Source organism: Muscardinus avellanarius (assembly GCF_963383645.1).
Source record: "Muscardinus avellanarius genome assembly, chromosome: 10".
Lineage (NCBI taxonomy): Eukaryota > Metazoa > Chordata > Mammalia > Rodentia > Gliridae > Muscardinus > Muscardinus avellanarius.
In genome coordinates, this window is record NC_137796.1 from 70,483,776 (window position 1) to 70,508,062 (window position 24,287).

At 48.2% G+C, this 24,287-nt stretch overlaps 1 protein-coding gene across 1 annotated transcript in view; it reads right to left on the reverse strand.

Moving 5' to 3' along the window:
• ADAP1 (ArfGAP with dual PH domains 1) overlaps nt 1-24,287 on the reverse strand; it is a gene marked incomplete at both ends in the record, with an annotated part of 63,745 nt that overhangs the window by 24,496 nt on the left and 14,962 nt on the right. Inside the window, 2 exons of the mRNA XM_080704441.1 lie at nt 6,404-6,495; nt 17,127-17,257. Coding sequence (XP_080560567.1) covers nt 6,404-6,495; nt 17,127-17,257 — 223 coding nt within the window. The remainder of the gene's footprint in view (nt 1-6,403; nt 6,496-17,126; nt 17,258-24,287) is intronic.

The window sequence follows — 24,287 nt, forward strand, 5'->3', positions numbered from 1 at the left end:
GAAGAAAAAGCTCAGTGGTGGAGGGTTTGCTTGGTATGAACAAGGCTGACGACCACGAGGGAGGGAGGGGGAGGGGGAGAGGGAGGGGAGGGAGGGAGGGAGAGGGGGAGGGAGGGAGAGGGGAGAGGAGAGAGGAGAAAGAGAGGGAGGAGAGAGGAGAGGGAGAGAGAGGGAGGGAGAGAGGGAGGGAGGGAGAGAGGGAGGAGAAAGAGAAGAGAGAGGGAGGAGAGGGAGGGAGGGAGGAGAGAGAGGAGAGAGGGAGAGAGGGGGAGAGAGGAGAGAGAGAGGGAGGGAGGGGGAGAGGGAGGGAGGGAGGAGAGAGGAAAGAGGAGAGAGGAAAGAGGAGAGAGAGAGGAGAGAGAGAGGAAGGAGAGAGGGAAGAGAGAGAGAGAGGGGAGAGAGAGAGAGAGAGAGAGAGAGAGAGAGAGAGAGAGAGGGAGAGAGGGAGAGAGAGTGTGTTGGGAGGCTGACAAAGGAGGACCGCAGGTTTGAGGTCAGGCTCAGCAACTTAGCGAGGCCCTGGGCAGCTTAGTGAGATCCTGCTTCAAAATAAAAAATAAGGTTGAACTGGGCGTGGTGGCGCACGCTTGTAATCCCCGCGCTTGGGAGGCAGAGACAGGAGGATTGCGCAGGTTCGAAGCCAGCCACGAGCGCTGGCTTAGGAGACCCTGTTTCCAAATAAAAATGTAAAAATAGGTCTGGGAGTGTAGCCCGGAGGTAGAAGGGCTTCCAGGAACCCCAGTACCACAAAAAAAAAAATTAAAAAATAAAAATAAAAAATAAGGTTGGGGGAGCGTGGTGGTGCACACTTATAACCCTAGTAGTTGGGAGGCTGAGACAGGAAGATCGTGGGTTCGAGGACAGCCTCAGCTACTTAGTGAGTCCCTCTGCAATTTAGTGAGACCTTGTTTCAAAATAAAGAATAAAAAAAATAGGGCTTGGGGGTGTAGCTCGGAGGTAGAATGCCCCTGGGTTCCATCCCCAGTACCACACACACATACACGCATGCACACACACACACACACACACACACACACACACACACACAGAAGGGTTAGGGGTGTAACCCTGGGTTCAGTCCTCAGTAACACACACACACAAAAAAAAAAAAAGAAAAGAAAAGAGGAACATCTCTACATTTATATTCTGCTTCCTAGTTTTACAGCACTCTAGAATTTGCACAGGGATTCACACACTCTCTTGAGGAGGTGTCAGCCCCAGACCCACCTGGACCCTGTGAGAGCGGGGGAGGGGGGGGGCAGCTCAGCGCTGGGGCCCGGTTCCCTCTCAGGCTGGGAGGCACCGCTGAGAGCTCATGCAAATGAGCTGACCGCAGATGGTGACAAAATCGTGCCTCAAAATAGCTGCACGCAGCCCGCCCGCCCGCCCGCAGCCCCGGCTCCTGACTCATACTGAGAAGCTGGCAGGGCTGTTGGCCGATCTCCCTGCAACCAGCTGCAAGGGCGGGAAAGGCTGGCACCGGGGGGGTCTTGGGGTGGGTGGACACAGGTCCCTGCACAGGGACAAGGTCCCCTGAAGAACCAGGGAGGCCAGGATTGAGGCTGGGGACTCAGCTGCACTCTCTAGCCCACTGTACCTGGCTCCCAGGCTCCAGAGAGCTAGCAAAGAAAGCACCTGCCAGGGCCAGGTGGGGCCTGGCATAAGGTGACCATTATCAGTAACACATAAATATGCAACAAAAGAAAGCAAGTCACTGTTCCCAAGACACACCCGGCTCCTTCTCCCAGCAACGAGGCCCAAACAGGCCTTGGCCAAGACCTAGGCTAGACCGGGCATCAGGCTCATGACTGAAATTCCAGTGCTTGGGAGGCTGAGGCAGGAAGATCGAACGTATGAGGCCAGCCTTTGCAATTTAGCGAGACCATATTTCAAAAGGAAAAAAATAAAAAAGAGCTGGGGGCTGGGGGTGGTGGCGCACGCTTGTAATCCCAGCATTCAGGAGGCTGAGACCGGAGGATCGCGATTCGCGGACAGCCTCAGCGACTTATTGAGGCCCTCCGCAACTTAGTGAGACCCTGTTTCAAAAATAAAAAGAAGCCGGGCGTGGTGGCGCACGCTTATAATACCCGCGCTTGGGAGGTGGAGACAGGAGGGTCGCGCTGGTTCGGAGCCAGCCTCGCTGGCTTAAGAGACCCTGTTTCCACATAAAAAAGTTTAAAAATAGGTCTGGGAGTGTAGCCCATGGGAGTGTATCCCGGAGGTAGAAGGGCTTCCAGGAACCCCAGTACCACAAAATAAAATAAAATAAAATAAAATAAAAAGAAAGAAAGAAAGAAAGAAAGGAAGGAAGGAAGGAAGGAAGGAAGGAAGGAAGGAAGGAAGGAGCCGGGCGTGGTGGCGCACGCTTGTAATCTCTGCGCTTAAGAGGCTGAGACAGGAGAATTGCACAGGTTCGAAGCCAGCCTCAGCTACTGAGTGAGGCTCTCAGCAACTTAGTGAGACCCCTGTTTCCAAATAAAGTATAAAATAGGTCTGGAAGTATAGCCCGGAGGTAGAAAGCTCCTGAGTTCCACCCCCAGTACCACCAAAAATAAAATAAATAAATAAATAAAAATAAAAAGAATAAAAAACTGAGCTGAGGTATAGCTCAGAGGTAGATTGCCCCTGGGTTCAATCCCCAGTACCTCCCCTCCCCCCCAAAAAAAGCTGAGGGTCTACCTCAGAAACAGAAAGGCCTCTGGTTTCGGTCCCCAGTTACACATACACACACACACACACACACACACACACACACACACGCTCAGGAGCTCAGGACAGGCTTGGTGGCACATACCTGTAATCCCAGTATTTGGGAGGCCAGCCTCAGCAACTTAGTAAGACCCTTTTTCAAATAAATAAATTAAATATTAAATATTAAGTAAATAAATAAAAAGAGCCAGGGTGTAGCTCAGAGGTAGAATGTCCCTGGCTACCTCTGAGTACACACACAGAAAGATCTAGGCTAGGCAGGGGATCCACCCCTCTCTCCTCCACCCCTACATCCTCTGACAGGGCCAGTGAGGACGCCACCATCTCTGGTGAGGGCCGTACACCCAACAGGACACTTGACGTCGTGCTGCATGTCCCAGGGTGACCGCATCCCCCACCAGCAGTTTCTTTTGGGGGGAGAATAGTAGGGATTGAACCCTGGGGCAGTGTGCCCCTGAGTTATTTTCAATTTTTTTTTGGCTTCCCAAGCTATTTTCAATTTTTTTTTTTAATTTTAGAAACAAGTTCTCCCTAAATTGCTAAGGCTGGCTTTGAAACTTCAATCCTCCTGTCTCAGCCTCCTAAGTACGGGGATTATAGATGTGTGCCACCATGACTGGCCAGCAACTTTTTATTTTTCCTTTGGTACTAGGGATTGAACCCACAGACATTTTACTTCTGAGTTACACCCCCTGCCTATTTATTTATTTATTTATTTATTTATTTATTTATTTATTTATTGTGGTACTGAGGAAGGAACCCAGGGGTGTTCTACCTCTGAGCTACACCTCCAGCCCTATTTGTGTGTGTGTGTGTGTGTGTGTGTGTGTGTGTGTGTGTGTGTGTGTGTGTATGCGCGCGCATGCGTACTGGGAATTGAACCCAGGGCATTCTACCTCTGAGCTATACCCCCAGCCTCATTTTTATTCTTTATTTTGAAACAGGGTCTCACTAAATTGCGGAGGGCCTCACTAAGTAGCTGAGGCTGGCCATGAACTGTGATCCACCCTCTGGTCTCAGCCTCCCAAGTACTGGGATTACAAGTGTGTGCCACCATGCTTGGCTCTATTTTTTAAAATTCTATGTATTTATTTATTTATTTATTTATTAATTCATTCATTCATTCATTCATTTGTTGCGGGTCTGGGGATGCAACCCGGGGCATTCTACCTCTGAGCTACATCTACTGCCTTATTTTTTATTCTTTATTTTGAAACAGGGTCTCACTGAGTTGCAGAGGGCCTCACTAAGTAGCTAAGGCTGGCGGAACTACCATCCTCTGTCTCCACCCTCCAAGTACTGGGATTACAAGCATGCACCACCAACACACCCAGTTTATTATTTTTTTTAAAGTGGGCATCAAAATTTTATTTATTTAATTTTTAAAAAATTTTTACTGATGTTGCCGGGCGTGGTGGCGCACGCTTTTAATCCCCGCGCTTGGGAGGCAGAGACAGGAGGATCGCGCAGGTTCAAAGCCAGCGCGCGTGCTGGCTTAGGAGACCCTGTTTCCAAATAAAAATATAAAATAGGTCTGGGAGTGTAGCCCAGAGGTTGAAGGGCTTCCAGGAACCCCAGTACCACCAAAAAAAATTTTTTTTACTGATGCTTTATATTCATACATATTATTTATTTTTGAAACCAAGTCTCACTAAGTTACTGAAAGTCTCCTAAATGACTGAGGCTGGCCTTGATCCTGTGATCCTCCTGTCTTGGCTTCCCAAGTTACAGGGATTTCAGGAGCACACCACCAGACCAGCTCCACTCGCAACATTTGAGGCATAAACTTGGGGGGCGTGGCCCACTGGCTGGGTGAACCCAGGCCGGGGTGGGGGTACCTTGGAATCTCACTGTGGGGAGCAGCCCCACTCCCCCAGGAGACCTGGAGGCCAGGGTTTTTTCTTTCTGGGGTGGAGCTTCTCTAAGTGAGAAGTCAGTGAGCAGGAGAGCCTGAGCCCAGCCTGTGTCCCTGCAGGCGGCGCTGTGCAGGGTCTGAGGGGAGTTTGGGGTCACAAGGTGATTCAACCCAAAAAAATGCTAAGCATACAAGCATCGAGACCGGCCCAGGAATGCAGGCACTGAGTCACAGCGCAGGGCCTGGACTGGGGTCTCATTGCAGCCCGACAGGGAGGCAGGGTCAGATACTTAATCTCTTTCTTTCCTTTTCTTTTCTTTCTTTTCTTTTTTCTTTCAGTAATGGGGATTGAAGCCAGGGGCATTCTACCTCCAAGCTACACCCCCAGCCCGATTTTTTTTATTCTTTATTTTGAAACAGGGTCTCACTGAGTTGCAAAGGGCCTCACTAAATGGCTGAGGCTGGCAGAAAACCTGTGATCCTCCTGTATCAGCTTCCCAAGTACTGGGAATACAAGTGTGCACCACCATGCCTGGCTTTTTTTTTTTTTTTTTTTTTTTTTTTTTAAACAGGCTGGGTGAACCCAGGCCGGGGTGGGGGTACCTTGGAATCTCACTGTGGGGAGCAGCCCCACTCCCCCAGGAGACCTGGAGGCCAGGGTTTTTTCTTTCTGGGGTGGAGCTTCTCTAAGTGAGAAGTCAGTGGGTCTTTCCAGGCCTGACAGATGCTTATAATCCCAGCATTCAGGAGTCTGAGACTGGAGGATCGCGGTTCATGGCCAGCCTCCACTACTTAGTGAGGCCCTCCGCTACTTGGTGAGACCCTGTTTCAAAATAAAGAACAAAAATTAGGGCAGGGGGTATAGCTCAGAGGTAGAATGCCCCTGGGTTCCATCCTCAGACCCACAATAAATAAATAGATAAATAAATAAATAAGTAAAAATAAACAGGATCTCGCTAAATTGCAGAGGGCTTCACAAAAGTTGCTGAGGCTGGTTGTGAACCTACGATCCTCCCATCTCAGCCTCCCAACTACTGGGATTACCACGTCCACCACCATACCCGGCTTACTTACTCCTTTTCTAAGAGAGGGAGAGTTCCAGGAGGTCGGGCACCTTGTCCAGCCATGCAGGGCTGACGGCTGGCCACTCATCCACCAGGCTGCCATCTCTGACCCCTGTTGGGTGATCCCTGCTTCACCCACGGAGTGACCGTGAGGGCCCTGACTGACCGAGGGACCCTTCCTGCTTGGGGCGTCAGGGGAATGTGGGTGTCACAGTGGGGGAAAGGCCCCAAAAGACAGGGTGAGGTAGGGAGGCTTGGAAGTGATGGGAAAGAAAGAGTGAGGTTCAAGGAGGGCAGAGTCGGGAGCCGACAGTGGGAGAAGAGATGCCCAGGCCTCAGGAGCAGCCATGGGGCTCAGGGAGGGTCTTTGGGGAGACCCGGTCACGGGAGGACCAAGGCAGCCCTGGTGGGCACGTGCCTTCCAGGTACTGTGCCTAATACAAGCAGTTTCCCACAGCGGGTGGGACCTTGCCCTCGTGCCCGTTTGTGCTGGGTACCAGAAGACAGAGACACCGAGGGACGCCCTGCAGTGGAAAGTGCTCGGCCCCCACGCTGCAGGGACCTGCGGGCCCCGCCCGAGGCAGCCAAGCTTTGTACAGTGGCTCCGTGGAGGCTCAGGCCCGTGACCAGCCTGGGACACAGCCACGCTGGCCTTTCCCCAAACTCTCAGGGTTGCAGACATCGCCCCCGCCCCGCCTGTGGGTCCTCCCAGCGCCATGCCCGGCCCGGCCCAGGCTGTTTACCAGTGACCCTCACAAAGTCCCTTTGTACTTACTGGCAGTCAGAAAACGTGGGCCGGTAGTAGAAAGATGGCACTTTGGACTCGAATGTGACTCTGGCGGCTTCGTTCCCGTGGGAGGCCATGAACTGCAAGGGGGTGGAAGGACAGGGTCAGAGCGCGGGAGCTGCAGGTCCAGGACGATGCTGGCTGATGGGGCAGCTGCTGCCCTGAAGGCCGTCACCGCAGAGGCTGGTCGACCCAGGACACCGAGGGCTCGGCCAGCTCTGGGACGGAAACTCCACCGCCCTTCTACTCCTGGGATGCAGTTCCCAGTGAGGAAGGAGGAAGGAAACTACCCTTCCCGAAAACCTGGAAGGAGCTCCCTAAAGGAGGGGCCAGGAGTTGGGTGTGTTGGTGCATGCTTGTAATCCTAGCATTTGGAGGCTGAAACAGGAGGATCACGGTTCGAGACCAGCCAGCCTCAGCTACTTACTGAGGCCCTCTGCAACTTAATGAGATCTTGTTTCAAAATAAAGAATAAAAAATAGTGCTGGGGGTGAAGCTCGGAGGTAGAATGCCCCTGGGTTCCATCCCCAGGACCACAAAAAAAAAAAAAAAAAAAAAAAAAAAAAGGAGGGGCCAGGAGCTAGCTAGCCGTTTGCTGGCATGGTGGCACTGTCTGTGATCCCAGTGGTTGGGAGGTGGAGAGAAGGATCGAAGATTCAAGGACAGCAGCCCATGGCAACTCAGCAAGATCCTGTTTCAAAATAAAGAATAAAATAAGTCTGGGAGTATAACTCAGAGGTAGAATGCCTCTGGGTTCAATCCCCAGTATTAACCAAAAAGAAAAAAAGAAAAAAAGAGAAAGGAAGGAAGGAAGGAAGGAAGGAAGGAAGGAAGGAAGGAAGGAAGGAAGGAAGGAAGGGTAAGGAAGGAAGGAAGGAAGGAAGAAAGGAGGGAAGGAAGGAAGGAAGGAGAAGGGAATGAAAGGGAAGGAAGGTAGGTCAAGAGTAGGGCGTGGTGACGCACACTTGTAATCTCAGCATTCCGGAGGCTGAGACAGGAAGATTGCAACTCAGTGAGATCCTGTTTCAAAAAAAAAGAATAAAAAATAGGGCTAGGGGTGTAGCTTAGAGAAAGAATGCCCCTGGGTTCCATCCTCAGTACTGAAAACGAAAAAGAAAAAAAAAAAAGACATGTCCAAAGTCTCCAAGGGGAAAAAATTTTCATTTGCTTTTTTAAAAAATTCCTTATTTGGAAAGAGGGTATTGAGAAGTTGCTGAGAGCATTTCTGAGGCTGTCCTCAAACTTGTGACCTTCCAGGCATGTGCTACCCCATCGGATTCACTATGGCTTTTTTGTTGTTGTTTTGTTTTGTTTTGCAGGTCTGGAGATGGAGCCCAGGGGGCATACGACCTCCGAGCTACACCCTCTGCCCTGTTTTTTATTCTTTATTTTGAAACTGGGTCTCACTAAGTTGCAGAGGGCCTCACTAAGTAGCTGAGGGTGTACGCAAACCGTGATCCTCCGGTCTCAGCCTCCCGAATACTGGGGTGACAAGCGTGCGCTACCATGCCCGGCTCACTATGGCTTAAATTCACTTTTTTTTTCTTATTTATTTATTTATTTATTTGTGATACTAGGGATGGAACCCTTTTACCTCCGGGCTACATTCCCAGACCTATTTTATATATTTTTTTATTTGGAAACAGGGTCTCCTAAGCCAGCGCTCGCGGCTGGCTTTGAACCTGCGCGATCCTCCTGTCTCCGCCTCCCAAGCACGGGGATTACAAGCGTGCGCCACCACGCCCGGCCTAGCCCCTTTTTATTTTGAAACAAGGTCTTGCCCAGCTGCTGAGGCTGGCCTTGAACCTGCGATCATCCTGCCTCAGCCTCCCAAGCACTAGCATCACAGGTGCGTTCCACTGTTGTATCTTATATTTTTAAGCACCTATGTACTTCTCTTTTATGCTTGAAATGAAATTTACAACACAAACTTAACAGTTGCAAAGCCAACAGTTTCGAAGTCCTTGGTGCATTCACGATGTTTTACAATGACCACCTCTATCTATTTCAGAAACATTTTCATCACACAAAGAGACCTTACAGCCACCTGACACCACTAGGCCTCGCGTGGTCCCTGCGTGGCCGCGGCCCCATCTGTCTCTGTGGACTTGCCTGCCCGGCGTTTCAGATCAATGAAATCACAGGATGTGACCTTTCGTGCCGAGCTTCTTCCAAAGGACATCTCACCTGGGATTTTCCTGTTTTTGATGCTATCTTTTAAAGCAAAGTTTTCTTTTTCCTTATTTTGCAGTCCTGGGAATGGAACCCAGGGGCATTCTACCTCCAAGTGACACCCCCAACCCTATTTTTTATTCTTTATTTTGAAACAGAGCTTCACTGAGTTGCAGAGAGCTTCGCTAAGTAGCTGAGGCTAAGTAGCTAAGTAGTTCGATCCTCCTGTCCTAGCCTCCCAAATGCTGGGCTTACAAGGGTGTGCCACCACGCCCGGCTTGAAGCACGAGTTTTTAATTTTGGTTTATTTATCTATTTATTTTGGTGGTAGTGGGGTTCCTGGAAACCTTTCTACCTCCAGGCTCCACTCCCAGACCTATTTTATATATATTTTTTATTTGGAAACAGGGTCTCTTAGGCCAGCGCGGCTGGCTTCGAACCTGCGCGATCCTCCTGTCTCCGCCTCCCAAGAGCGGGATTACAAGCGTGCGCCACCACGCCTGGCCATTTTGGTTTAATTTTGAAATCCTGTTTCTTTTTTTTCTTTTCTCTTGATGCTGGGGCATTTGGTGTCAGCACTAAGAAGCCATCGCCTAATCTAAGGTCCAGAAGATTTTCTCCTTGTATGTTTCTAAAATTATTTCAGTCGCTCCTTGATTTTATCTACTCCTTTCAGTGTTTAATTTTTGGAGTTAGATCTCTAGTTGAGCTGGAGTTTGAGTGAAGGGCACGGGCAGCTCTCTTTTCTCGGGTGTCTCCCCACCTGTCCCAACGCTCTGTAACCAGTTAGCTGCAGTTCCCCTGTACCAGAGTTCCTGGATCCGCGGGTCGTAGGTCTGGTCCTGGGCTCCCACCTTTTTTGGGGGCCGGGAGGTTGACCCCAGGGGCATTCCACCTTGGAGCTACACCCTCAGCTTTTTATTTCAAAACAGGGTCTCTTGACATTGCTGAAGGTCTCGCTAAGTTGCTGAGGCTGACCTTGAACCTACCGCCCCAGCCTCCCGAGTACTGGAATCGCAGGTGCGCACCCCAGCTGCTCCCTCTTGTGCACAGTATCAGGATCTGGCCAGCACCTGTGCCGTCTTCCTATCTCACACTCCCGAGTACTGGGAAGACACGCATGCACCACCATGCCCAGCTTGCTTGGTTATCTGTTAAATGAACTTTAAAATTATTGCTAGCATTAAAAGGTTCTATTGTGCCGGGCGTGGTGGCGCACGCTTGTAATCCCAGCATTCGGGAGGCTGAGACCGGAGGATCACGGTTCGCAGACAGCCTCAGCTACTTAGTGAGGCCCTCTGCAACTCAGTGAGACCCGGTTTCAAAATAAAGAATAAAAAATAGGGCAGGGGGTGTAGCTCGGAGGTCAAATGCCCTGGGTTCCATCCCCAGACCCACAAAAAATAAAATAAAATAAAATAAAATAAAATAAAATAAAATAAGAGGTTCTATTGTATAGCAGGACCCAGTGGCACATGCCTGTAATCCCAGTACTTGGGAGTCTAAAACAGAAGGATCGCAGGTTTGAGGTCATCTTCAGCAACTTAGTGAGACTGTGTTTTCAAATAAAAAATTAAATAGGAATGGGGGTGTAGCTCAGAGATAAAATCCTCCTGGGCTCAGTCCCCAGTACCACGCGTGTGCTCACACATGCACAACCGCAAACAATAAACTATAGCAAGCTAATCCTCACCGCCACAAGGATAGCTAAAACCAGAGCCAGCCAGCAGCAGGTGTTGGGTGACAGACAGACCCTGGAGCCATGTGGGCTGGCAATTCCTCCCGATGTCGGAGTTCCTGGGGGCCCAACAAGTTTGCTCCTTTCAGGGAGAAAGGAGACATGGCCATAAAGGTTCCTGGCAGCACTGTTCAAATTAGCTGAGAAGCCAGGTGTGGTGGCACACACTTGTATTCCTAGTACTTGGGAGGCTGAGACAAGAGGAAGGCAGCTTCAAGGCCAGCCCCAGCAACTTAGCAAGATTCCTTACAATTTATCCAGCCGGGCGTGGTGGCGCACAATTGTAATCCCCACGCTTGGGAGGCCGAGACAGGAGGATCACGCAGGTTCGAAGCCAGCCTCAGCTTCTGAGTGAGGCTCTCAGCAACTTAGTGAGAACCCTGTTTCCAAATAAAATATAAAATTGGTCTGGGAGTATAGCCTGAAGGTAGAAAGCCCTTGGGTTCCACCCCGAGTACCACCAAAAAAATAAAAACAAAAAAAAAACAAAACCTGTTTCAAAATAAATAAAATAGGGCTGGTGTGTCGATCAGAGGTAGAATGCCCCTGGGTTCAATCTCCAAAGTACCAAAAAAAAAAAAAAAAAAAAAAAAGAGTTGAGAATGGGAACAACTCAAACGTCCATCAACTCATGAGCAGACAAAGTAAGTGTGGTCCACACAAATGACAGAATGTCATCCGGCCATAAAAAAGAACAAAGCTTGTCATGCTACAGTGTGGTCCAACCTCGAACGCACTGCGCTCGGTGGAGAAAATCAGACCTAAAGGGCTGGTACCCTGTGAGTCCAGCCATGGGAAACGTCAAGAACAGGCGAGCCCACAGAGACAGGAGGTCTTTCTGCTGCAGGAGAGGCTGGGGAAACCAGGAGCAACTGCTAATGAGCATGGGACTTTACACCGGGATGTGAAAGTACTCTGAAATTAGACGGTGGTTAGGGTTGGACAGCTCTGTGGCCACACTTAAACTACTGAACTGGGCCAGGCATGGCAGCGCACGCCTGTAATCCCAGTACTTGGGAGGCTGAGACAGAAGGGTCACAGGTTTGTGGCCAGCCTCAGCTACTTACCTAGTGAGCTCCTTTTCAAAAAGTAAAAAATAACATAGGGCTGGGGGTATAGCTCAGAGGTAGAATGCTCCTGGGTTCAATCCCCAGTACCACAAAAAGCAAAAACAAACAAAAAAAACTACTGAACCGTATGCTCGTAAAGGATGAATTGTGTAATCCCAGTACTTGGGAGGCTGAAACAGGAAGATCATGGATTCAAGGCCAGCCTCGCTAATTTAGTAAGGCCCTGTTTAAAAATAAAAACTAGAACCAGATGTGATGGCTCACACCTGTAATCCCAGTAGTTGGGAAGCTGAGACAGGAGGATTGTAGGTTCGAGGCCAGCCTCAGCAATTTAGTGATACTATCTGTACTTTAGCAAGACTTCCTTTCAAAATTAAAAATAAGACGAGAGCTGAGGGTATAGCTCGGAGGTAGAAAGCCCCTGGGTTCAATCCTTAGTACCAAAAAGTAAAATAAATAAATAAAAATAAAAACTTAAAAGAACTGGGGGACCCTGAGTACAGCGGCAGATACCTGTAATCCTAGCAGTTGGAAGCTGAAACAGGAGGATTGCAAGTTCAAGGCCAGTACATTATGTAATTTAAGGAGACTCTGCTTCAATAGCAATAAGACAGGCATGATGGCACATGCCTGTAATCCCAGTATTTGGGAGGCTGAGACAGGAGGATTACAGGTTCAAAGCCAGACTCAGCAATTTAGTGAGGCTTGCATCAACTTAGTGAGAGCCTGTTTCCAAATAAAAATAAAATAAAGCCAAACATGATAGCGCATTCTTGTAATCCCAGCATTTGGGAGGCTGAGACAGGAGGATCTCAGTTCGTAGATAGTCTCAGCTACTTAGTGAGGCCCTTTGCAACTCAGTGAGACCCTGCTTCAAAATAAAGAAAAAAAGCCAGGCGTGGTGGCGCACGCTTGTAATCCCCGCGCTTGGGAGGCAGAGACAGGAGGATCACGCAGGTTCGAAGCCAGCCATGCGCGCTGGCTTAGGAGACCCTGTTTCCAAATAAAAATGTAAAAATAGGTCTGGAAGTGTAGCCCAGAGGTAGAAGGCTTCCAGGAACCCCAGTACCACCAAAAAAATAAAAAATAAAATAAAATAAAATAAAATAAAATAAAATAAAATAAAGAAAAAATAGGGCTGGGGGTTTTTGCTCGAAGGTAGAATGCCCCTAGGTTCCACCCCCAGTAATGATAAATAAGTTAATTAATTAATTAATTAAAATAAAATAGGGCTGGGGATGCAGCTCAGAGGTATAAAATGTCCCTAGTTTCAATCCTAAGCACCACACACTAATAACAACAACAACAACAACAACAACAACAACGAAAAGAGAGGATATAGCTTGGTGATAGAATCTTCTGGGTTCAACCCCCAGTACAAAAGGGGAAAAAAATAAAAGAATGTAAGATATATGAATTATATCTCAATAAAGTTGTTATAAAAAAAAAAAAGCTGGGGTGGTGGCACACGCTTGTAATCCCGGCAGTTGGGAGGCTGAGACAGGAGGATCATGGTTTGCAGGCAACCTCAGCTACTACTTAGTGAGGCCTATTACAACTCAGTGAGACTCTGTTTCAAAATAAAGAATAAGATGGGTGTGCTGGCGCACGCTTGTAATCTCTGCACTTGGAAGCTGAGACAGGAGGATCACACAGGTTCAAAGCCAGCCTCAGCTACTTAGTGAGGCTCTCAGCAACTTAGTGAGACCATTTCCAAATAAAATATAAAATAGGTCTCTGAGAGTATAGCCCAGAGGTAGAAAGCCTCTGGGTTCCATCCCCAGTACCACCAAAAAAAAAAAAAAAAAAAAAAAGAATAAAAAATAGGGCTGTGGGTGTAACTCGGAGGTAGAACACCTCTGAGTTCCATCCCTAGTACTGCAAAATAATAGTTAATAATAATCATCATCATCAATAATAATAAAAACAATAATAATAATAATAAATTAATTAAATAAAACTAGGCAGGATGGTACATCCTTGTAATCCCAGTACTGAGACAGGATGATCACAGGTTCGAAGCCTTGGCAACTTAGGCCCTCTGCAACTTAAGAAACCTGTTTCAAAATAAGAAACAGAGTCGGGCGTGGTGGCACACGCTTGTAATCCCCGCGCTTGGAAGGCGGAGACAGGAGGATTGCGCAGGTTCGAAGCCAGCCACGCTGGCGTAAGAGACCCTGTTTCAAAAATACAAAATAGGTCTGGGAGTGTAGCCCGGAGGTAGAAGGGCTTCCAGGAACCCCAGTACCACCCAAAAAAAAAAAAAAAAAAAAAAAAGAGAAACAGTTGGGTTTGTCTATCTTGGAGATAGAATGCCTCTGGGTTCCATCCCTAGTACCTCCCCTAAAAAAGAACACTCAGACAGAGAAGTAAGTATACTGCAAACCTAAAAACCACAAAAGAAAAGGTTGATTGGTTGATCGGTTTGACTAGGTCAACATAAAAAAAAAACTTTCCATGGTGAAAACCACCATGAGCAAAGTCAAAAGAGCCTCGATGAGACGCTTTCCACAAATTTCTCAGAAGGTAAAAAAACCTGAGAAGATGAAAAACCTGAGAAGAAGAAAGTGGCCATGATGAGACAGAGAGGCAGCCAGCGGTGTGAAGAGAGAGGCAGCCAGCGGTGTGAAGAGAGAGGGAGACAGTGGTGTAGAGAGGCAGCCAGCGGTGTAAACAGAGAGGCAGCCAGCGGTGTGAAGAGAGAGGCAGCCAGCGGTGTGAAGAGAGAGGCAGCCAGCGGTGTGAAGAGAGAGGGAGACAGTGGTGTAGAGAGGCAGCCAGCGGTGTAAACAGAGAGGCAGCCAGCGGTGTGAAGAGAGAGGCAGCCAGGGGTATGAGGAGACTGTTGAGGATGAGAAAATGCTCTTGGGCCAAAACCCATCACAAGATGCTCCCTTCCACTCCAGATAAGAAATTCCAAATTCAGAATCCACTGAGAACACTGTTTCACTATCAGATCAGCAGAGCAAGTGCACTGAGGGAGGAGTGTGGGCAGGGATGTACCATGTGCGTGCTCCGCTGAGGCAAGTATGTAGTTACAGTAGAGTTTGGCAAAAATCTCTCAGAAAAATAACCAACTGCAACCAGGCGTGGTGGCGCACGCTTGTAATCCTAGTACTTGGGAGGCTGAGACCGAAGGATGGCAGGTTCAATGCTGGCCTCAGCAACTTAGTGAGTTCCTGTTGCAAAAATTAAAAAAAAAAAAAAGTGTAGCTAAGAGGTAGAATGCCCCTGGTTTCAATCCCCAATAGCATAGATGATAGATAAATAGATGATAGATAGATAGATGGATGGATGGGTACAGTTCATTGGTAGAGCCCTTGCCTCATATGCACAAGGTTCTGAGTTCTATCCCCAGCACTGCAATAAATAAATAAATAAATAAATACAAAAATAAAAAGATGTCCTCACACAAACAGTGACCTCCTGGCCGGAGGGGCAGGTGCACACCTCCTCTGCGGTCCTTGGACAGGCCAGGACGCTGGGACACTGGTGCCCACAAGGGCCTGGCCGTGCCTGCCTGTGCCTGCCTGGCTGCAGAGGGACTCAGCCAGGACTCTGTATGGTGTTGTTGTTGGTATTTCAGTACTGGGGATGGAATCCAGGGGCATTCTACCTTCAAGATACAACCCTAGCCCTATATTTTATTCTTTATTTTGAAACAGGATCTCACTGGGATGCAAAGGGCCTCGCTAAGTAGCTGAGGCTGTCCTCGAACTGCGATCCTCCTGTCTCAGCCTTCTGAATGCTGGGATTACGAGTGTGCGCCACCACGTCCGGCTTCCATAGTGTTTTTAATGGCATCAAATCCATGTGGTTTGTATATTTTTTCCTTTAATCTTGGGGATTTTGTTTCTCTTTCTGAGAAGTAACTTGAAACACTATAGCGCCAATAATCCTATAAAGAGTGTATTTAAAAATGCTGTGTAGGCCGGGCGTGGTGGCGCACGCTTGTAATCCCCGTGCTTGGAAGGCAGAGACAGGAGGATCGCGCAGGTTCGAAGCCAGCCCCGCGCGCTGGCTTAGGAGACCCTGTTTCCAAATAAAAATGTAAAAATAGGTCTGGGAGTGTAGCCCGGAGGTAGAAGGGTTTTCAGGAACTCCAGTACCACCACCAAAATAAATAAATAAATAAGCCGGGTGTGGTGACGCACGCTTGTAATCCCCGCGCTTGGGAGGCAGAGACAGGAGGATCGCGCAGGTTCAAAGCCAGCCGCGCGCGCTGGCTTAGGAGACCCTGTTTCCAAATAAAAATGTAAAAAATAGGTCTGGGAGTGTAGCCCGGAGGTAGAAGGGCTTCCAGGAACCCCAGTACCACCAAAAAAATAAAAATAAAATAAAATAAAAAAATAAATAAAATAAAATAAATAAATAAATAAATAAAAGGCTGGAGATGACCAGGCATGGTGGTACACACCTTTAATCCCAGTACTTAGGAGGCTGAGACAGGAGGATTGCAGATTCAAAGCCAGCCTCAGCAACTAAACAAGACTTTCAGCAACTTAGCAAGACCCTGCTTTAAAATTTAAAAAAATAAGCCAGGTGTGGTGGCATACGCTTATAATTCCAGTACTTGGGAGGCTGAGATAGGAGGATCGCGGGTTTGCAGCCGGACTCAGCTATTTAGTGAGGCCCTCTGCAACTTAGTGAGACCCTGTTTCAAAATAAAGAATAAAAAGTCGGGCTAGGGGTGTAGCTCAGAGGTAGAATGACCCTGGGTTCCATCCCACTGCAAAAAAAAAAAAGAAAAATTAACTTTTTTGTGGTTATAGGAATTAAGTCCAGGGGCATTATACCTCCGAGCTATACCCCAAGCCTATATTTATTTATTAATTGACTGATTGATTGATTGATTGATTGATATTGGGAATTGAACCCAGAGACATCCTTCCTCTGAGCTATACCCCCAGCCCTGTTTTTTATTCTTTATTTTGAAACAGGGTCTAAGTTGTGGAGGGCCTCACTAAATAGCTGAGTCCGGCTGCAAACCTGCGATCCTCCTATCTCAGCCTCCCAAGTACCGGGATTACAAGTGTGCACCACCACACCTGGATTATTTTTAGTTTTGAAACAGTGTTTCAGTGGGTTGATGAGAGGTCTCATACTTGCTAAGGTTGTAGTTGAACCTGGGATCTTCGTGTCTCAGCCTCCCAAATACTGGAATTACAGGGATGAACCACCCCACGCCTGGTTCCAGGAATTTAACATATAAATCAGAGATGTCACCATAAATCAGATCTATTACCCAGCCTCAAAGCCTGACTGTCTCAGACCCCTTAGGGGTTAGAGCAAGCCCATCACCCTATGCCTGGATCATTGTCCCCTAACCCCCGTCACGTTCCTTCTCCACCCCATACAGGGTCTGCCCTAAGCCCAGCCTGATCACTAACCCCCACCCAGCAGTGTCTGGCCAGCTGCCCTATCTCCGGGGCCTCTGTCCATACCTGTCCCCTCCCCAGTCTTTCTCAGTAAGTACCAATTGCCCTTTCAGATCAATGAATGAATGGATGGATGGATGGATGAAAGAAGGACTTGGCTTCTGTTGCCCTCCATGGCTCCCCACAAGAATCAGCAATAAAACCCTCCATCCCCAGCCAGCCCCCTGGGAACAGCAAGGGCCCAAAGTTGCAAAGGCCAGCCCCAGGCCCAGATGCGGGGACCCCGAGGTATGGTGACCCAGAGAAGTGGGTCTGGACATCCTCGCCCCACCCGGCCCCGCGCAGCCCCATACCTCCACTTGGGCCTCGTCCCAGGCGTCCAGGCGCACCGACTTCACCTTGCTGACGTGGGGGATGTTCCGGTGGATTCCGGAGCAGCTCAGGCAGATGAACACGCCCAGGGTGTAGGAAGCCCAGTCAGGATCTGGAAGGGAAAGCTGTGTATCAGGGGCTCAGCCCGAGCCCAGTGGGGACACAACCGCAGACCCCCGTCTATTCAAGGGGAGGCCGCAGGAATGAAGTTCAAGGCTCCCTCGGCTCTGGGGGCCCAAGCAGGGTCCACACATGCCACAAGGACTAACCCCACCTGGTCATCCTGGCTGCCCGTGGCGTGGACAGAGCTCCCCTCAGAAACCCCACGGCCTTTGCTGGGAGTCCTTTGGCCCCACTTCCATGCTGGACTCCTGAGCTAGACCAGAACCCAGCATTCCAAATATCCCAGACGGCTGGGCACACACGTCTCCCAGGATGGCTGCCCTGGGTCATCGTGTGCAGGAATCGCCCCAGGGCAAAAGGGCCAAGATTGAAAGCAAACGCAGAGGGGGTCCTGGGTTTATGAAGGACGTCACCGCCAGCATGACGCCCGTCCCACTGGTCCAAACAGTCAGGATAGCCGCAGATGGACAGCCTGTGGGGGTGGCCAGCACTAATGCTACTGGGGGTGATGACGGCCTTGTGGCCTGACCTTGAATGCCAACAAGTTAGGGATTATGCTTTAAAACACACACACACACGCACGCACGCGCGCGCGGGATAAACCATCCAGGGGCATTCTATCTCTGTGCTACAGCCTCACTACTTGTGTGTGTGTGTGTGTGTGTGTGTGTGTGTGTGTGTGTGTGTGGCACTGGGGATGGAACCCAGGGGCAATCTACCTCTGAGCTATACTCCCAGCCCTAATTTTTATTCCTTATTTTGAAACAGGATCTCACTACATTGCAAAGTGGCCTTGCTAAGTAACTGAGGCTGGCTGTGAACTTGTGATCCTCCTGTCTCAGCCTCCCAAGTACTGGGAATTAAAGGCATGCACCCCTACAGGATCATGCATCTTTTTTTGTGTGTGTCGGTCTGGGGATGGAACCCAGGGACATTTTACCTCCGAGATACACCCCCTGCCCTATTTTTATTTATTATTTATTTATTTATTTATTTATTTTTATTTTTGGTGGTACTGGGGTTCCTGGAAATCCTTCTATCTCCGGGTTACACTCCCAGACCTATTTTATATTTTATTTGGAAACAGGGTCTCTTAAGCCAATGCAGCTGGCTTCGAACCTGCGCCATCCTCCTGTCTCTGCCTCCCAAGTGCGGGGATTACAAGCGTGCGCCACCACGCCCAGCTATTGCACCACCACGCCCAGCTATTCTTTTATTTTGAATCAGCTTCTCACTAAATTGCAGAGGGCCTAAGTAGCCGAGGCTGGCTGAGAGCCTGGGATCCTCTGGTCTCTCAGCCTCCCGAGGGATTACAAACTCCTGCTGGGATTGCAAGCGTGAGCTACCATGCCCAGTTTAGGATTATACATCTTGATGTCTAGTTTACTTTAAAATATTCAACAAAGCCAGCCATGGTGGTGCACACCTGTAATCCCAACTACTTGGGAAATTGAGGCAAGAGGATCACAAGTTCAAGGCCAACCTGGGCAATTTAGTGAGACCCTGTCTGGAAATGAAAAGGGTTGGGGATATGGCTCAATGGTAGAGCACTTGTCCAGCTCGCACAAGGCCCTGGGTTCAAGTCCCAGTATAGAAAAGAAAAGAGAAAGAAAAAAGCTGGATTCAGTGGTGAACACCTATTATCCTAGTACTTGGGAGGCTGAGACAAGAGAATCATAGGTTCAAGACCAGCCTCAGCACCTGAGCAAAACTCTCAGCAATTTAGACACTGTTTCAAAATAAAAAATAGCGCCAGTGTGGTGGCGCAGGCTTGTAATCTCCGCACTTGGGAGGCGGAGACAGGAGGATCACGAAGCCAGCCGCACTGTCTTAAAGAGACCCTGTCTCCAAATTTTAAAAAGTATAAAATAGGTCTGAGAGTGTAGCCCAGAAGTAGAAGAGCTTCCAGGAAACCCAGTACCACCAAAATAAATAAATAAATACATAAATAAATAAATAAATAAATAAATAAATAAATAATAAAAAATAAAATAGGACTGGGGGTTTAGCTCACAAGCAGAGTGCCCCTGGGTTCAGTTCACACACACACACACACACACACACACACAAATATTCAACAAAAATATACTATAGGCGCCTACCCAGATGATTCAAATATGATAAAATTTTAGTAATGGTTGTATCTAAATGATAGTTGTGCGCGTGTTGTGGAATAGTTGTCTATTTTTGCGCAGTTTGAAATCTTTTCATATTGAACAGGCAAAGTGAACACTGTAGAATGTAAGTATTATGGTCTGGGTATGGAACATCCCCCAGAAAGCTCAGGTATTTATTTATTTTTATTATAATTTGTTTTTTTTGCAATACTGCGGCCTTCTACCTCCGAGCTACACCCCTAGCCTTATTTTTTATTCTTTATTTGAAACAGGGTCTCTGTTAGTAGCTGAGGCTGGCCATGAACCTGTGATCCTCCTGTCACAGCCTCCCAAGTCCTGGAATTACAAGCGTGCACCACCAAGCTGGCAAGTTAAATAATTTAGTCAGGGCTCTCATGTCACCCACAGATAAATCCATTGATGGGTTAATCATTAGCCTGGACTTCCTGGGTGGTAACTGCAGGCAGGTAGGGTGGGGCTGGAGGCGGAAGGCCACTGGGGGTGTGTTCTTGGGGATTATATGCGTCCCAGTCCCTTCTGCCATGCCCGGTTTCTGCTCAGCCTTAAACTGAGCATCCTTCCTCTGCCGCCCCTTGCCGCCTGATGTTTCTGCCTTGGAGCCAGCCAACCACGGACTGACCTCTAAAACTCTGACCCAAATAAACCTTCCTCCTCTAAGCTGTTCTTATCAGGCATCTTGGTCACAGCAATGAAGACGCAATAGCGCAAACTTGGGCAAGTGGGTACTTGTTGAAAGACTTGGTTTTCTTTTCCTCTCCATTTTGTACATATCATCAAAATAACTAAGTAGACAGGGCCGTGGAGGGGCTTAAAGGGCAGGCCTCAAGAAAACACTAGCTCTAGAGAGATGTGTGTCACCTCTGAAATATCTGGTGCAAAGGCTGTCCTGGGTGACGTCCACTTAAATCAAGACATTTTCCACCAGCTGGATGTGACCATGCACCAAATTCTGGCCAGTGAAATGTGCCCAGAGCTGCCAGGCGTGGTGGCACACACCTGTAATCCCAGTATTCAGGAGGTGGAGACCAGAGGATGGCGGTTCGCGGACAGCCTCAGCTACTTAGCGAGGCCCTCTGCAACTTAGTGAGACTCTTACAAAAAATAAAAAAGACTAATCCAGGTGTGGTGGCGCACGCTTGTAATCCCAGCATTCGGGAGACTGAGACCGGAGGATCGCGGTTCACAGACAGCCTCAGCTACTCAGTGAGGCCCTCTGCAACTTAGTGAGACCTTATTTCAAAATAAAGAATTAATAATAGGGCAGGGGGTGTAGCTCGGAGGTGAAATGCCCCTGGGTTCCATCCCTAGACCTGCAAAAAAAAAAAAAAAAAAAAAAAATTGAAATTAAAAATAAAAAAGACTAAAAAATAGGGCTGAAGGTAGAATGCCCCTGTGTTCCATCCCTAGTACTGGGGGGGGTGGGGGGGGACTCTGAAGACAGAGAGGGGTGGGGAGCGGGGCAGAAGAGTCCTAGACCTCTGAGTCACTGCCTGGAGAAGACATGCACAGAAAAGCCCAAGCAGATACCCTGGCAGAGACTGCATATAGAATAATAACACAACCCGTGTCTGGGGTGGGCTGCTCGTCCCTGCAGCCAGCCTTCCTGACTAAGAAGGCGTGGATTGTGGGCTTCCTGAGGACAGGAATCCCAGCTTCCCTGGACCCAGCACAGAACCTGGCATGGGACAGGTCTTCGCGAGGGTCAGCAAGTGAGTGGATGCTGATGGTCCTGCTTCCACGGAGCCCATCTCCAGGCACGCAGGGCTGCTCCTGCCTGACGCCACGCAGCGTGGCAGCGGCCGACCTGACCCCGGGGGCTGTGTCTATGCAGACAGGGCAACTTTCAGGAGAAAGAGTCGCAGAGGTGGCAAACAGCTGTAAGTCACGTGGGGAAGGACTAAACGGGTGTCTCCTAAAGAAGAGACTCCGTTCCACCCCTTGGCTCCATCTTCTCCAGAAACCCTCACATCGCTACCCACAAGTGGTTGGCCAAGAGCTATATGCATGAAGCACCCAGCTGGCATGCGGCCTGTGCAAGCCTCACCCCATTGGGGGACTTTGCTTCCCAGGGTGTAAGATAGGACAGCAGTAGCCACCTGTGAGGGGCCATAGGTGCACAGAACAAACCTGGAAAATCTCTGGGGTGCATAGGGTCCCCACTACACTGCATGGTGGTGTTGCCACATTCTGCTCTGGTGTGGCCCGTTGAGCCCAATGTGTGTGTGTGTGTGTGTGTGTGTGTGTGTGTGTGTGTGTGTGTGAGACTGGGGATTGAACCCAGGGGCATTCTACCTCCATGCTACACCCTTGCCCTATTTTATTTAATTAATTTAATTATATATATTATTCTTTATTTTGAGACAGGGTCTCACTGAGTCACAAAGGGCCTCACTAACTAGCTGAGGCTGTCCGTGAACTGCGATCCTCCTGTCTCAGCCTCTCAAATGCTGGGATTACAAGCAGGCACCACCATACTGGCTCTTTATTTTTATTTTTGAAACAGAGTCTCACTACTTACTGAGGCTGTCCTTGAACCTCCTTTTTCAAACTCCCAAATATTGGGATTACAGGCATATGCCACCAAGCAATCCCAGCTTCTTTATTTTGGGAAGGGAGTACTAGGGACTGGACCTAGAAACATTATACCTCTAAACTACACCCCCAGCCCTGTTTTGTTATTTTGAAAGAAGGTCTCCCTAACTTACTGTACACTGACCTCAAACCTGCAACCCTCCTATTTCAGACTTCTAAGTACTAGGATTACTGGTGTATACCACCCTGCCTGGCACTCTCTGACTTTTTTTTTTTTTTTTTTTTTTTTTTTGCAGTAGTGAGAATTGAACTCAGGGGCATTCTATCTCTGAGCTACGCCCCCAGGCCTATTTTTTATTCTTTATTTTGAAACAAGTTGTCACTAAGTTTCAGAGGTCCTCACTAAGTAGCTGAGGCTGGCCACCCTCCTGACATCTTCCTGTCTCAGCCTCCCGAGTACTGAGATCACAGGTGTATGCCAGCCACCGTGCCTGGCACTATCTGGCTCTTTAGTTATTGTTGCTGTGGTGGGGACTGAAGTGAAGGGCATTCTACCTCTCAACTATATTCACATCTCTATTTTATTTTTTATTTTGAAACAGTTTCAATGAGTTGCTGAGGGCCTTGTTAACTTGATAAGCTTGGCCTCAAACCTGCCTTCCTCAGGTTTGAGGATAGCCTCAGCAGCTTAGTGAAACCTTCAGCAACTTAGCAAGACCCTACTTCAAAATAACAAAAAGGGATGGGGATATGAGCATGGTGGTGAATGCTTGTAATCCCAGTACTTGGGAGGTTGAGAGAGGAGGATCCCAGGTTTGAGGACAGACTTAGCAAGTGGTGAGACTCATCTTGTAAGACCCTGTTTCAAAATAATAATTAAAATATGGCTGGGGATGTATCTTGAAGGTAAAATTCCCATGGGTTCAATCCCCAATACCCCCATATAAGATAATGATACTACCAAGTGTTCACAAGGATACAGAGCAGCTAGAATTCTCACATGCGATAGGTCGGGACAAAATCAGCTCACCTTAAAAGCAGTTTGATAGTTTCTTATATAGTCAAATATGTATCTCCCACATAACCGAGCCATTCCACTCCTAGATATTTACCCAATGGAAGTAAAAATATAAAAATACGTATACAACAATATAAAATAAATAAAAAGAACAGACGGGTGTGATGGTACACACCTACACTTGGGAAGCTGAGGCAGGAGGGCCACAAGTTTGAGACCAGTCTGAGCAACTTAAGAAGATCCTATCTCAAAATAAAAAAAAGGATGTATATCAGTGGAAGAGCCCCCACTGACTTTAATCCCTATGAGAAAGAGAGAGAGAGAGAGAGAGAGAGAGAGAGAGAGAGAGAGAGAGAGAGAGAGGAGAGAGGAGGAGAGAGGAGAGAGGAGAGAGGAGAGAGGAGAGAGGAGAGAGAGAGAAAGAGAGAGAAGGAAAAGAGATAAGGTAAGAAAGAAAGGAAAGAGCCGGGCGTGGTGGCGCATGCTTGTAATCCCCGCGCTTGGGAGGCTGAGACAGGAGGATCGCATAGGTTCGAAGCCAGCCTCAGCTACTTAGTGAGGCTCTCAGCAACTTAGTGAGACGCTGTTTCCAAATAAAGTATAAATAGGTCTGGGAGTATAGCCCGGAGGTAGAAGGCCCCTGTGTTCTATCTCCAGTACCACAAAAACAAAAAAATAAAAAAATAAAAAAAAGAAAGGAAAGAAAGAAAGAAAGAAAGAAAGAAGGAAAAACCCAATATACCACGACCCACAGAGCCATTCCACTTTATTTGTTTGTTTATTTATTTGTTTGTTTGTTTATTTTGTGGGTCTGGGGATGAAACCCAGGGGCCTTCGACCTCCGAGCTACACCCCTGCCCTATTTTTTTATTCTTTATTTTGAAACTGGGTCTCACTGAGTTGCAGAGGGCCTCACTAGGTAGCTGAGGCTGTCCGTGAACCGCGATCCTCCGGTTCTCAGCCTCCCGAACGCTGGAATTACAAGCGTGCGCCACCACACCTGGTTTATACTAAGAATGCAAGGTTGGCTTGATATTGGACATCAGTATAATTCACTATATTTACAAATTAAAAAGCAAAACCTATGATTGTCTCCATAGATACAGAAGTAACATTTGAAAAAATGTAACACACTGATAAAACTCTCAGAAAACTAGGAATAGAGAAAATTGTTTCCATGTAAATCATTTATGAAAAGCTGGACATGATGGCGCACACTTGTAATCCCAGCATCTGGGAGGTTGAGAAAGGAGGATCATAGGTTCCCAGCCAGCCTTGGCTAGTTAGAGAGACCCTTTGCAATTTAATGAGACCCTGTTTCAAACATAAAA